This window comes from Chanodichthys erythropterus, chromosome 11 (genome assembly GCF_024489055.1).
Source record: "Chanodichthys erythropterus isolate Z2021 chromosome 11, ASM2448905v1, whole genome shotgun sequence".
Classification (NCBI taxonomy): domain Eukaryota; kingdom Metazoa; phylum Chordata; class Actinopteri; order Cypriniformes; family Xenocyprididae; genus Chanodichthys; species Chanodichthys erythropterus.
Window position 1 is genome coordinate 10,551,787 of NC_090231.1, and position 14,701 is coordinate 10,566,487.

The window sequence follows — 14,701 nt, forward strand, 5'->3', positions numbered from 1 at the left end:
GTTTGAACAATAGTGTATGTTTACAGAGCACCTAGAATAAGCATAACATTTATCTTCTGTTGGTGTGGACATGGCTATAACCAGGGTTTGAAAGTTAGTGAGGTATACGGTAGGGTGTTAAGAATTGTGTTATAACGCCTATGTGTTATATTGCACTAATGTATTTCGTCAGACCCTTTTTGCCATTCGACACTTTGTCCCTGTTTGCACGTTGGATCACAAGTAGACGAGGGAGACACATACCTGTTTACACCTGGTGTTTTAATCCGTCTCTTTTGTCCACTTTCAACCAATTCTGTCCTGATTTATTCGAGGGGAGGATCTATGGGTGGGTAAATGTATAAGATTTTTCAATTCTTTCTATCTAATGGATGAAATAAGGTCGCACAATTTACATATGAACGCGCACAGAGACGAAGGAAAACATATGGAGAGCATCAGCTTTCATTTCTGCTCTGAAAGCCACAAGACCATGGCGAACGAGTGTGTTAGAAATCAGGAATTGTGAGAGAACATTGTGTTCTTGGTGCATTTTTCATCTTCAAACCAAACTTGTGTCTTCAGCCGACAGTTTAAATCCCGTCTGGCTTGTGTGCTTCCCATAATGATTACACATTAGATCAGTAGGTGGTGAGTAGGCGGTCTTCTGTGGCTGTTCACACACATGAGCGTCTACAATACAAAAGCAATCCAGTCGAATGGGTTTTCAGCTACCTCTGGAAGTGGTCGAAAGTGGACAAGCTAAAAACGTTTTAGACCCTGTTTACACCTGTATTTAGTGTCGTCCTCTTGTGATACCAGGTGGAAACAAGGCTTTTGGGTACACTCTCTCCGTTCTGTCTGTTTTGGGGGGTGGATGTTATTTAATTAGACCTTCTTTATAATGGGGTTTTCATTAAAAAGCATTGCTGTATATGTATGATATAATAAGTAATAAGAACTTTGCATGTGCTCTTACAGTATGAATTATTTTAGCATGAGTTTGTGAAAGGTTAACTACTTAACTGAATGAAATTGCACATAGCCTCCTTCATAGGCAGTGCATATTTGGCATATTTCATTCTGTAACCTACTTGTTCTACAGATCTGTGTACTAGTGTTATTATGCTACTGTTTTTGATACATAGCATTGATACCGTTTCTTACAGATAGTTTCATGATGATCATTGCGTTTGTCTTACTGAATGTGGCATCCTGTCTCTCTTTTTTTTGGCTGCACTTGTGCCCTCACTCACAACTCTCTCTCAAGCCCTGTTCACTCCACCAGCGTCTTGCAGTGACATGAATCACTCTTCATCATTTTCACACCAATCTAGCAAACTATCTAAACTGAATTATACATCCAGGCACTCATTGGAGGAGTTTTAAATGGCTAATTAGTTATTTAGAGGACTGTTATTTTTGAATATGAAAAATTTACACCAGAATTCAGAGGCCTCATAGGTGGCTATGGGTGTGGACATCAATGTAGTTATTATAGTTATCGTTATAGTATTTGTTCATGTTCATCACTAATTATTTTAGACATGTCTTTAATATACAATTTGTTCCCAGTGACATATCAGTAGGATTTCCATACAGTAAACATTCAGATTTTAGCTACTTTTTTAGATTAGTTTTTCAAAGAAAGTAATTGTTTGTTTTATTTCTCCATATCTTTTTGGATAACTGTTATCAATCTCAGACAGGTTTGTTAAATAGTTTGCCAGGTCTTCTTAGGTAAGTGAAAACCCTACTTAAAGAGGTTGTTCCACATTATTAAGAAAGTCGCAGTTTGCATGCAATATGGGGAGGAAGAAAGATCTTTCTGAAGATGAAAGGCATGACATGTTGCAATGTTATACAAAAAGCATGAAAACAACTAATATTTTGTGAAAAAAATGAATGGAGATTATCAAACTATCATAAGATTTGTGAGTAATTTAAAGCATGGTCAGATAAAGGCTTATTAAGGAAAGTTTCTGTCAAATAAAAAAAATTGTATTAAAAGCACATAATAGAAAAGCCAATGTTGAGCAGCAAAAAGGTATTTGAAGCTGCTGAAGTCTCAAGAACCTCTCCATGCAGTCTGGTAGTTGCACGTAAAGTTGCATTTCAGCCACCCTTATTAAAGCTTACAAAGAGAAACGTTAAACAAATAGTTTACATCATCTTTGATGCTATTATCCACACAGTAAAACTCAATAAGTTCAGAATACACAAAACATTTTAGAAAATGTATTACCTCAAAACATTTAAGTAAACTAACTTGTTTTTTAAGTTGGTTGAAGTTACATTTTTTTATGACAAGTGGGGTGGGGCCGAGAGCCCTGGAAATGTAGCAAGGCCAGTGTGGTGCACAGGTGTCTGTCATTAACAGTCACGTGACTGGCATCCCTTTGCTCCCACAGTTCTCAGCCTCGCCCAACTCATCATAATGTTAATTACAAACACTTCATGGACATCACATTCAGATCTTGGTTAAATGTTAGATGGCAAATACACATGATAGAGACTGTCATTATATACTTGCATGTATATAATCAAACAACATGCAGTATAGCCCATCCTCAAATTAACCACAGGTTAACTCTTTTTACCACAGTGGTAACCCTACAAAATTAACATAACAGAACCCACTGTAAGTTCAGCTTACAACAATCAAATTTTGAGTTCGCACAGCTTTTTTCTATTGAGTACAATGAATTTTCATTATTATTTGAGTGAAATTAACTCATGTCATTTAATTTATTTCACTGTTTGGTTTTGCAATGCAATTATTCTGTCCATAGTGCACCTTAAAATACAGTCATTTTATTTTAAGTAAAGTGCCATATCTTTAGTAAGTGCCTTACTCAAGCAGGTTTCATTGCTTGGTCACCTCTGTTTAGGATCGAAACTTTGACCTTTTGTATTAAAATCTTTAAGCATTCATCTCCCAACCACCCCTTAACCTCAGTCACGTTGTGTTGCGATCTGATATCTCTTCCCTTCTCCTAATCTCCTGAACGGAACAGTAGGTCAAGGGGTCGAGGCTAAAGGTCACTCTCTGTAGAACTATCGTTGGCATTTCCATCTGCCGCCTTCTGATTGAGCTATGTACTATGACAAGTCCTCTCAGTTGTGATCGTTTGATGTTCCCTGTCTCTGACTCTTTCTTTGAGTGCCTCGTCAGGTCTGGTTACTTTAGAAGCGGATGTCTCTGTTGGGTCTTGTGTATATGTTTGTGTAGTTGGTTTACTGAGAAAATGAGGGAACATGTTCCAGGGAAGAGAACAACTAGAAACCTGCATTCTACCAAATTACTACTCCATTATCATCATCATTAGTGATTAGTGTCTGAGACACTGTCTAGCCAACCAGACACTCTTAACAGTGTCGCCTGTAGAGTGGTCCGATAGAAGATGCCCATTATAACAGTAGAAAAGACTGTATTTCCTGGCTCATTGGGTTAATTTCAAGCAATGATTGCCTGTCCAGCACTACCTGTGCTGTGAAAGTATTGTTTTTGGAGATACATTCTACAATCATTGCAAGAATGACTTTAAATGAGCAATAATACCTTTTTCCTGTCTGACGGACTCTGTGCGTGCTAAATTCTTCTAGCCTGTCCAGATCCTGTAGAGAGTGTAGCTGCTCTGGACGTTGAGGGTAACTGCTTGGTTTATGTCAGAGGTGTCAAAAGTATTTGGCCCAGTACAATCCCGCCTGCTGGATGATTTAAGGGAAAAAATATGCTAAAAGCATTTGCCTCTATTAAAAATATAAGTATTATTCTTATATATTATTATTATTATACTTTTGTTATTCTGTTTTTAGTACAGCAGAGCAGATAAACTGAATTGGATGTGTGGCATGTTAAAGCTTGCATTTGAAAGCAGTAGAACCTTCCTTTTAATTATGTACAGCATTTGGCACAGATGTTTGAATTTAATATAAATGTAAGTTTGTGATATGGACTATTTCATCTACAGTCAATGAATATAATTAGTAAATCATGTGCTCATCTACACACAGTATTTTAGGTAGCATTCTGGTCCTGGATTATAAATGATACCTTGAATTAGATGTAAAAATATACAGAACATAATCAAAAATCATAATTTCAGGTCTCTATACAATAACAGTTCTCTAGAATGTTTGATTTTGCCTGATCAGTTTTGGCATTCTGCAGTCAAATATTTTTGTATAGTAATCACTAACCATTATTCCTTACTTAGTGGTAAAATCCAAACATTGGCTTTTAAACTCTTTGGGAATAGTACTCAAAAAGGAGCCTTTTTGGATTTAGCATTTGTATTGTGTTTTAAAGGTGTCCGTGTCATATATAATACTGTATGTATGTTGGCGGAGAAAGCTGTCTCACTTTTATTGGGACCCCTACCAAGACTTTGGCTACTCACTGCCTCTTCACATCCACCAGTCATGTCCTATGTGGTTTTCAGAACGTGGCCTGGTCCCCACGCTCAAATGTCAGTTAAAATTCAACAATAAACATTTGACTTCTTTTGGCCGGCTAACAGGAGTCTGTGCCTCGGCTTGTGGGGTCCAAGGGCTCCAGATCAAGCCAAAATCCCCCATACACACAGCTAATTTAAGAATACTGTCAAATAATGGCTCGACTCGCTGGATCTTTTCATATTTGACATATTTGTAAAAATGGATCCCTATTAGCACAAGTTGCGATGGAGTAAGAGGGCAAGAGGCAGCCAGATGGTGTTCAACCAGAGGTCTCAGATGATGAGGTCAGGATGCTGGGTATGTGTGCAGTGTATACACACATACTCGGGGTGTAGAGAGAAAAAAAAAACCCTGTTGCTATTGGAAACGGAAACCTATGATTGACACACCAAAGGACCAAAGGAACAGCTCTGCATATTACCCAGACTAGTCCACCGGAGGCAATTAGTCCTTGTGGTCTCCCTCCACTAATATTGAGATGAGATGTGGTCAGAGGGGGAGGTAAGGGGCTCAAGTCCATGTGCAGGTGCCTGGAGACCAGACGTCAGGAATGTATGTGACTCCCCCAATGCATGTCCAGCGAACTTTAGACCTCCCTCATGAGAGCCGCTTTACAAATGGGCATTTACCATATTAACCTGAAGTTACCCTTGAGTTAAAGCTAGCTGTAACGTTACTCTTTGTGATGGTTGAATAGCTAATGAACATACATTCTGTGCTAACCGATTGGAGCCGTGTCTGTCTCGCTTTCTTCTGTTCAGTTTCTCTTCTTTTAAAATGAAGTTAATTGGACATTTTCAGTCTCCGTTGGTTCCCTTCTCATCTGTTTCTCTCAGATCATTGTTTATCAGACCAAACCCCCACCCCAATTTTCACTGAATAAGTGAGAGAGTTGAATGGATGAATAAATCAAACGTAAATGCCAGTAAAACGTCTGTGTTTAATCAGACTACAATTTCTCTTTCTGTATTGCAGCCCCCTCCCTCTTGAAATGAGGAATAGCCAGAGGCCTTTGGATTCATCCAGACACTGTCAGTTTCCAGATCGTCACAAAAGACCAATGCCTCGCTTTAAGTCCTCAATTTAAAGCCAGGCCTTTCTCTAGTTGAGGTTCAAAGCTATACAAGGAACATTTCCATATTGTAATGTTCAAGATCAGAGCTGTGTAATGGTATTCAACATCCGTAAACTGATGACTGTAAACTAACATGCCTTTTGCTGAAATTTGAACAATATTTGGACCAAACCAATACTAAAAATATCTGAGTCATCATGAATTTGCAACGGCACAGTTGATGCTATTATTTTAATCTGTATGTTGGTCTGTAAGCAACTTCTCATCATCTTGTGGTTGAATAGCACCTCCTTTTCTTGTCCTTTTCTTTTTTGTCCTCCATCTCTCTGCTCCGTTCAGCTCTCCTGTTGCCAAGTCAGCGGAGAGAGCTCCGAGTTTTTTCCCCTGCTGAGGAGAGGAACGTTTTTCAAATTCCTCCTCTGCTTTTCTCAGCACAATGAGAGACGATTTAGTAATTTGCAAGGAATGCGTTTGTTGCCCAGATCGAGGGGGGAAAATTATTGCATCCTGGGCCTTGGCTCATATTGATGGACACATTTGAGACATATTGTCCTTTTCTTACTTTTTACTCTCTTTTTAATTATTTGTGAACCAGTCTGTGGGGGGGAGTAGAGGAAGATGCAGCTGCAGCCGTACTAACGAGCACAGGACTGTTGGCTGACAAAATTAGCCCCTTTACTCCTCCCCACCCCCATCGTTCTTCAATAAAACAGAAAAGAAGAATAAAGAAAAGCGATATCCCCCTTTTCCCCTTGTGTTGATTTAAACTGTAGTATCTCTGTGTGGTTGTTCTCTGGTTTTTGGAACATGTGTTACTGAAACCCAGAGGGTGTTATTGGGCCCTAATGAGTGGTTTTAAATCCTGCCCATAGTCCATGTCTGTCAGTGTTCATGTGTGTAAAACTCTACATCTTAGAGACTGCATTTGTTTGGTTCCACTTTGAGCCTTTTTTCTCTCAGAGGAGGTGGAGTATCGAGGCTGTCAATGCCATTGTTTTGTCTCAAGATGCACACTTAGGCAAGTTTATAAAAGCTATTTAAATGTCTTAATTGAACTAAGGTCTAATCCTGGCTTAATCTAAACCCTGTCTGTGAAACCAGGCCTCTGTGATTCAGAACGATGCTTATGTAAATCTGCAAAAACATCTTGCTTGTGATTCTGCACTCCATATGTTGGGTCTGAAAGAAAATCATTCACACTGCTACACTGCTATAATTACTCACCCTCATGTCGTTCCAAACCCGTAAGGCCTTCGTTCATCTTCGGAACACAATTTAAGATATTTTTGATGAAATCTGAGGGTTTCTGAACTACACATAGGCAGCAACGTCATTGCACCTTTTGAGGTCCATTAAAGATTTAAAGACATCGTTAAAATAGTCCATGTGAATACAGTGGTTTAACCTCTATATTATGAAGTGATGAGAATACATTTTGTGTGCAAACAAAACAAAAATAATGACTTAATTCAACAATTTCTTCTCTCCCCTGTCATTCTCCTACACTGTTGACGCAGTGCTTACGTGTGTTCTTTTGAACTTAATATTTATCAAATAATCCTAAAAAAAAAAAAAAAAGAAAGTCTGAATGACGACTCAGTATTGGCTGATGCTGTACATGTGAGCAGCACGACACGTGTGTGTGATGCTGACGCAGGAGCCGGCGAATAATGAGTCTGCGTTCTGACTTAGAACCTTGGAAGCGCTGGACGTAAACAAAGTATAAGAAGATATTGTTGAATAAAGACATGATTTTTGTTTTTGAGCACAAAAAATATTCTCGTCACTTCATAAAATTAAGGTTGAACCACTCTAGTCACTTTGACCATTTTAATAATGTCTTTAGTACCGTTTTGGACCTTAAAAGTGTTTATTATATTGTTGTCTGTGGACGAGTCATATACCTCTCAGATTTCATCAAAACTATCTTAATTTGTGTTCTGAAGATGAACGAAGGTCTTACACGTGTGGAGCGACCTGAGGATGAGTACTAAATGACAGAAATTTAATTTTTGGGCGAACTAACCCTTTATGCTCACCAAGTCTTCATTTATTTAATAAAATTACAGGAAACACAGCAATATTGTGAAATAATGTTATTACAATTTAAATTAACTCCTTTCTATTTTAATGTACTTTTTAAATGCAATTTACTGATGGCAAAGCTGAATTTTTAGCAGCCACTAAATAATCCTCTAGAAATCTTTCTAATATACTGATTTGGTGCATTTCTTACAATGATCAACGTTGGAAATTGGTGTGCTTAATATTTTGTGGAAAAAGTGATCCATTTTTTTTCGGGATTCTTTGATAAATAGTAAGTTCGAAAGAACATAATTTATTTGAAATGGAAAACTGTTGTAACAGTGTAAATGTCTTTATTGGGTTTCCTGATCAATTTCCATTTTTGCTGAATACAAATTTTAATTTCTTTAAAAAAAAAAACAAACAAAAAAAAAACTACTGACCCCAAACTTTTGAACAGTATTCCATGTAATTGAACTAAAACGTAAACAAAAAACTTATATGTAAGATATTTTGTATCTTAAAAAAAAGGATGTAAGGGATCTGGTGTGGGTGGGGCAAGACACAACCCCATATCGGTACACATTATCCCACCAATCCTGAATATGTGGTTATGGATTTGCATTATAGACATAAATGTGTGTTTTTATTTGTATTTCTAATTAGATGAATTTTCATGTTCAGCTCCACAGAAATTGATGACATGATCCGTAAGTCTACAAATCTCCTGCTCACACGAACCCTTAGCCACTGCCTACAGTATGCCATAAAGAAGAAGAACGTAGGACTGGCAGAGGTGAGGTTCTTTTTTCCTTACTTTTTTGTCTGTTTATTTGCCCACGTCCATGTTGTTCTTAATTGATGTCCTTTGCTGCCTCAGTATCACTGCAACCTCAGCAGAGAGTCTCTATCAAGACTCTCTGTTTTCAAGATGTTTTTTCAGCACTGAAAAACTTCTTTATCTTTTTTGAATAAAAAGATCACTCTCCACATCTTGTTAATAGACCCCTTTAGTACCATTCTTATCTGTTTTGGTGAATACTAGCCGCTCAGATTTTTTTTTTTTTTTAATTACTCGCCATTTTTATTTTTTCATTCATGTTTGCAAGCTATAGCATGTTATTTTCTTATCCAGACTACTGACTGCCTGCAAAGAAGTGCTTGTAATTAAGACCAAATACATTGATGATCAGGCTCAGCAGCTTTTTATTTAAAAAAAAAAAAAAATCCATACAAGTTGTTTCTTCAACAAAAGTGCGTCAGTATATCTAAACAGCATTTCATGTCAAAGCCCAATCTGAGACAGATTGTTCGCAACAGTGACAGGCAGATATAGCAAAATTACCTGCCACTGGCTGGTAGCATGTGATTTTTCCCCACTTTGCACTCACTTCATCCATGTTTGTCGCTCAAATGTGGTTAGTTTCTTCTCCGATCTGCTGATTCTGCTTGCAGTCAGGTCTATTTATAACCCCTAAAATCCAGATGGTTCAGATGGGTTCCACTGATGAGAAAATGATGAAAGAATAGCAGAGGAAGAAATAAGACATTCATTGTTGTATTTTTTTTATTTTTTTATTTTTTTTTTTTTTTTTTAAAGCAAAGGCTTTATTTATTGGTTTCAGGTAGTTTGCACAGCAAAGTCTAGTCTTACTACTATCATTACATACACACACACACACACACACACACACACACACACACACACACACACACACACACACACACAAGATCAGATATCAAGCTCTTTCCTCCCCCTATCCTGCCCCGGATCTGGTGGAGGTGCGGAAGTGTGACCCGGGCTCTGCATCAGGCTTTCCTCCCTGCGCGGTGCACCATGACTGGAGAGAGGGAGTAAAGAGTGGGTCCAAGCTAAAGGTCTGGGCTCAATTAGCACCAATGTGCATCAGTGCCTTGCTGCTGACAGCCCTGCCCTGCCTGTGGACCTCAAACTCTGCACCACAAACCAGCTTACTCTGCTTCCCACAGACAAACCCTCTCTGTCCCTTTAACCATACCCTTGACTTCCTCTTCGTACCCTTTCCCCTTTAGAATTACTCCCACTTGGTGCTTTTGCTAGTTATTACTCATACCTCTGCAATCTTTTCCCCGAACACTGCTTTTCTCTGTGATGACAGTTCTACCTATGCGGTTTTACAAAGTTCAGATGAAAAATGCTGCATTATTACTGAAATGAAATAACTCTTTTAGATATAAAAATGTTAATCTAGCAATTAAAGGCTAAAACTGTTTAAATTATGTTTACAAAGTGATATTGCTCAAATGTTTGGGGATGGTACATAGTCTCTTAAGCTCACCACGGCTGTGTTTATTTTAACAAAAATACAGTAAAAACAATAATATTTTATATTAAAATAAAATGTAAAAACTTATAAGTAATTTATAATTTAAGTAATTTATTGCTGTGAATGCAAAGCTAAATTTTCAGCAACCATTAAGCCTCGATTACACTGCATGTGTGTGCGGCACATTAAGGCTGCGACACGGCTACCGGAGCTGATTCGCGGCCACTCTAGTCAATGCTCATGTTTACACCTGCCGCGCTGCGGTCGCGGCGTTTGAGAAGCATCCCAGAAGTGTCTCGTTGCGTCGCTTCGCTAAAGATAGGCCAAGATGCACAGCTCAAATACAAAATAAAGTCAAAATAATCACCCTGAGTAAACTCCTGCTCATATTTCACATCACTACGATGCCAGAAACTGAAGACAAGAGATTCGAAGTTGAAAAACTTGAAATTTCTTTGTTTTTGTTGTCCATAACTAGAATTTTAAGTGTGTTAACTTCATCTGTATGGCTACAGTAAAATAAAGTATGGCATAGCAATAAACACAATCAAACTGGACAAAATATAACAATTTAGCCATTAAAAACACAAAAAAATCAATGAAAAAAACATCAGACATGCAAATCTCGTGGTCTCGGGAATCCAGCCGCTTTGCTTCTGAAATGCTTCTGGTGTGAGTTGACACTGCTCAGAAGATGGAACAAAACCTTGCCAAAGCCGTGACGCAACGCACACGCGTGCATTGTAAACGAGGCTTTACTGCAGTCTCAAGTGTCACATGATCCTTTAGAAATCATTCTAATATGCTGATTAGAATCATCTTAAAATGTCTTTGCTGTCACTTTTGATAAACTTAATGCATCTTTGTTGAATAAACGTTTTAATTTCTTTGCAAAAAATTACTTAACCAAACTTTTAAACAATAATGTACACTGTAAAAAAATATTTTTCAAAGTTGTAAATGGAGGGTATGCACATGATGTCACAGTAGGCGGGAGTCACTGCGGTTACACCTACTGAGTGGCAAAAAGACTGACGGCGTTGCTGTTCAACTTGAATTTTGTATTTTAGAAAATTTGTACAGCACTTCACAATACACATAGTCTCCGAGCACCTTTACAGAAAGTCATAATGTTATGTCTGTAATGCCTTGGTGCTTAAACAAGTTTTAGGGCTGGGTGATATGAAAGTATATAACAATGATTTAAGTGATCATCCGGATTTAGATCTACCCATATTGTGTTTATGGTGTTGTCTAGCAGATACAGCATTCACAGGCTTAGCTTTATGTATTTCCCTGGCATCGAAATCAGGAATATGAAAATGTTAGGAAACTTGATTCCTGTCCACAGACCACTGGTTCTTTAGTTAGTAGCAAGGATCACAGTCGAGTCTATCTGCCTTTTTAGTTAAAGCTGCAGTCCTTAACCTTTGGGGCACTAGCAGTTAATAAACAGAACTGCATGCATCTTGCAGAAGAACATTGTCAGAGCTACTTCTCTCTACTCCATAGCAGTGTCATCCCGACCCAGTCTAAAATAGTCCTAATATAGACACTTATTAAAGGCGCGATTTAAAGGGGTCGCAGCCTGAATCGGTGATCGGTTAATGATGCCCCAAAATAGGCAGTTAAAAAAAATAATAATAAAAAAATCTATGGGGTATTTCGAGCTGAAACTCCACAGACACGTTCAAGGGACACCTTAGACTTCTATCACATCTTGTAAAAACTGGTTCTAGGGCACCTTTTAATGCAATGTGTTACTTGCCATTTCTTTGTAATTATTTGTGAAATTTACTAGCAGTTTCTGAATGAAAATTGTAAATTCTATACCATTTTTTTTCAGTGTAGTTCTCAGTCTGGTAGTTATAAAGCATACAAATCTTCAACTTTTTACGCAAGTAACTAATTACACTCAAGTCAAAAGTGGATTAGTCTTAATATGAATCACATTTGATTCCCAAAGTTGGTTCAGATCATCATCAACACCACTCACCTGGAGCAGTCCTGTCACTACCTAGAAGAGTTCATCTCCAACATAACCAATGTGCCTCCTGACACCATTAATGCAACCAAACTCTACGGGACCTCTACCTTCAAGGTATGAATCCTGCTGTTTGTGTTGTAATTCTCCCCATGGATTGTACGAATTATTTTATTTTTATATTATTATTTAGAATAATTAACACACATGTGTGCCTGGTTTGGATTCTCTTAGCCATTCTTTGCTTCTCTTTGTATAGGATGCAAGGCATGCTGCTGAAGAGGAGATCTATACTAACTTGAATCAGAAGATTGACCAGTTTCTGCAGCTGGCTGATTATGATTGGACGGCAACACAGGGAGGCGGACAAGCTAGTGACTACCTGAGTGACCTCATCGCTTTCCTCTGTAGCACCTTTGCAGTGTTCACTCACCTGCCTGTGAGTATTTGTACATAGATTACATGAATACTTAAGATAATTGCATATATTTGTACCCAGCCAAGGAGAAATTGTTTCTGTGAGGATCCCGGGGCACCAGCTTAAACTTACACTTACCTTGGAAAGGATGGACATAGAGCACAAGCTTGTTTTAAAGAGTGTGCAATACAAGAACTTAAAGAAGTTTTCAGGGAGTTAAGATGTTATTGAATCTTTTAATAGTAACTTTGCATTCTGAAACTTGGAATTTCACTTATCGCATTTACGGCAAGGTGATTTCTTTTTTTGCAAACACCTTTCAGACATGCACTGCGATTCTCTGTTGCTTATTTGCATTCGTTTTAAATACATCAATAATAATTTAAGGCCCTATCGGCCTGGGTCGTAATCCATCCTTGCACCCAGCATGCTCTGACTGAGCTTGTAGTCGTCTCCCCTATTTGACTTCATCACTTTAAAGAAGATTGTACTCGTAGTACACTTGAACTTCAACAGAAGGCTAAGTATGGTCGTAGCAAATAAGAGGATTGGAGTGTTCTGAGTTTGCAAGCGTCAGTGTGGCTTAGCTGACATGGAGTTAAAGAGATTGTGTGGCGTGACCTTAGGTCTCAGCTTTAGTGAAGGAAGTCTAGCACTGGCACAGCCCGGCCCTGACCCCTGTCATAAGGGATTTCTGACAATCAAAGAATTTAAAAGCTTTACCTCCTAGGGGCCTCAACCAAACACCTTTCCGTATCGGCATGACTGGCTGGGATTGTCTCTGATCCAGAGCGGGTGGCAGTAATGCTGCTTCCTGCGCTCCTGTAATCTCTTAAATTCCTGACTGCTCTTTTTCTAGGCTTTCAGTAACAGAGAAGTGTGGCCCTTTTAGCTCACCGCAAAACAGCACTCACATTGTTGGCTGGATTTCACCAACAGGGGGCAATGTTTGTACGACCCCAGGTCGGGTTACGGTCATGCTGAATGTCTCACTTTCTCCATTTACACATACACACACACACATACACATGAAACGGCGAACCACAGATGTACAGTCAAACGATCCTGTTCTCTTCCAGATATGTTGCTTATATTATTTTGTTTGCACATTCCAGCTCTGCATGTGAACGTAGTGCATCCTGATTCACTCAGCCCCATCTGTGCAACCTCACCATGTCCCCAGTTCTCACTCCTGATGGTTTTCAGGAAAGGTCAAGAACTGACCGTTTGTGTGTGTAAGCGACCCTGCCATCAACTTCATAGCTAAAAACTCTGATAATGACTCCAAAGCCACAGTCCCATCAGTCACACTCGCTTACTCGGCCTCTCTCACCCGACCACAAACCATCTTTGACACTCAGAGGGACTTTCAATGTCGATCGTAAACTGTTCAGCCAAGTTGATACGTGAGAGTGCGGTTGACCGACTTCACATTTGAACCCAGGGGAGTCATAAACTCGACCTTTGACCTTAATTTTGTCTTTGTCTATCTTCTGTAGGGCAATGCTATAGAGCACGCCATGCTACCGGTGAGTACTGTATGTTTGCAGTGTGGTCTAACTTCAGCCATAACCTTGGCCATTTCTCGTCACAGTACTTCCGCATGCTGCCTGGTGTTCATCTGACCCACTCATAGATGTTTGGTTGCATTTTTATTGCTTGTTATGGAACACAAATTAGGCGTCTGAAGCTGTCCATTAGGTTCCTGGTATTTGTCTTTTGAGTTTTACCATAAAATTCAAATAGTAATTGGTGAGATTTTTGTGTGCCCTGCACCAATAATGTTACATTATATGCAAATGACTTATATGCAAAGTAAACAAGCCTCTTAAAGTGCGACAGTAGATGTTTGTGTAAAACTGTGTACCAGCAACTTAAAGCATCATATGATGCTTATGCGATTTACTGTGGCAAGTATTTTAAGGCCTGTACTAAACACACAAGGCCCACTCGTATATGCTTAAGAACAGAGAGAGACCGGCACCAGTCAGGATTTGAGTCCCTGAAAATAGTTCTTGGCTGTACACTGTGGTTTCATAAAAGTGTCGAGCTAAAAACGTACACTTTTGTAATATCATGATGTCAACTCTTTCCTGAAATTTGTGTTTTTCAGTGTTTTTCTTGATGATTGGCAGGGCACTTTTGCATTGTGGAGCCTTTTTTGTGCCATAACATGCTGTTTCTACATGGTGGTCTGTTCATAGACTGACATTCTTCGGCAGACATTTTGAGTGTTTTTGCTGTCTGATCCACAAAACCGTTGTGTGCAACCTTAATGTTCAGTGTCTCTCTGTTGTATTAACTTGTCATTATTGAGCTGATGCAGGCAAAATGCTCTGAAAATGTGGCAACTCAGATGAGGAGCTTTATCTTGTAGTGTCTGGTGCAGCCACAACATAGATGTCCATCCTATCTGTTAGTATCGTTGGCTTTGTTTATTTAATTTTGGAAGT

The 14,701-nt window shown here is 38.8% G+C and overlaps 1 protein-coding gene across 5 annotated transcripts in view; it reads left to right on the top strand.

The window, feature by feature from the left end:
• exoc6b (exocyst complex component 6B) overlaps positions 1-14,701 on the top strand; it is a 121,454-nt gene that overhangs the window by 61,971 nt on the left and 44,782 nt on the right. For 3 of the 5 annotated variants that reach the window (XM_067401595.1, XM_067401596.1, XM_067401599.1), the window contains 4 exons: positions 8,225-8,336; positions 11,813-11,947; positions 12,090-12,269; positions 13,748-13,777. In XM_067401595.1, the coding sequence (XP_067257696.1) occupies positions 8,225-8,336; positions 11,813-11,947; positions 12,090-12,269; positions 13,748-13,777 (457 nt within the window). The remainder of the gene's footprint in view (positions 1-8,224; positions 8,337-11,812; positions 11,948-12,089; positions 12,270-13,747; positions 13,778-14,701) is intronic. The other 2 variants (XM_067401597.1, XM_067401598.1) reach the window with 1 other exon arrangement.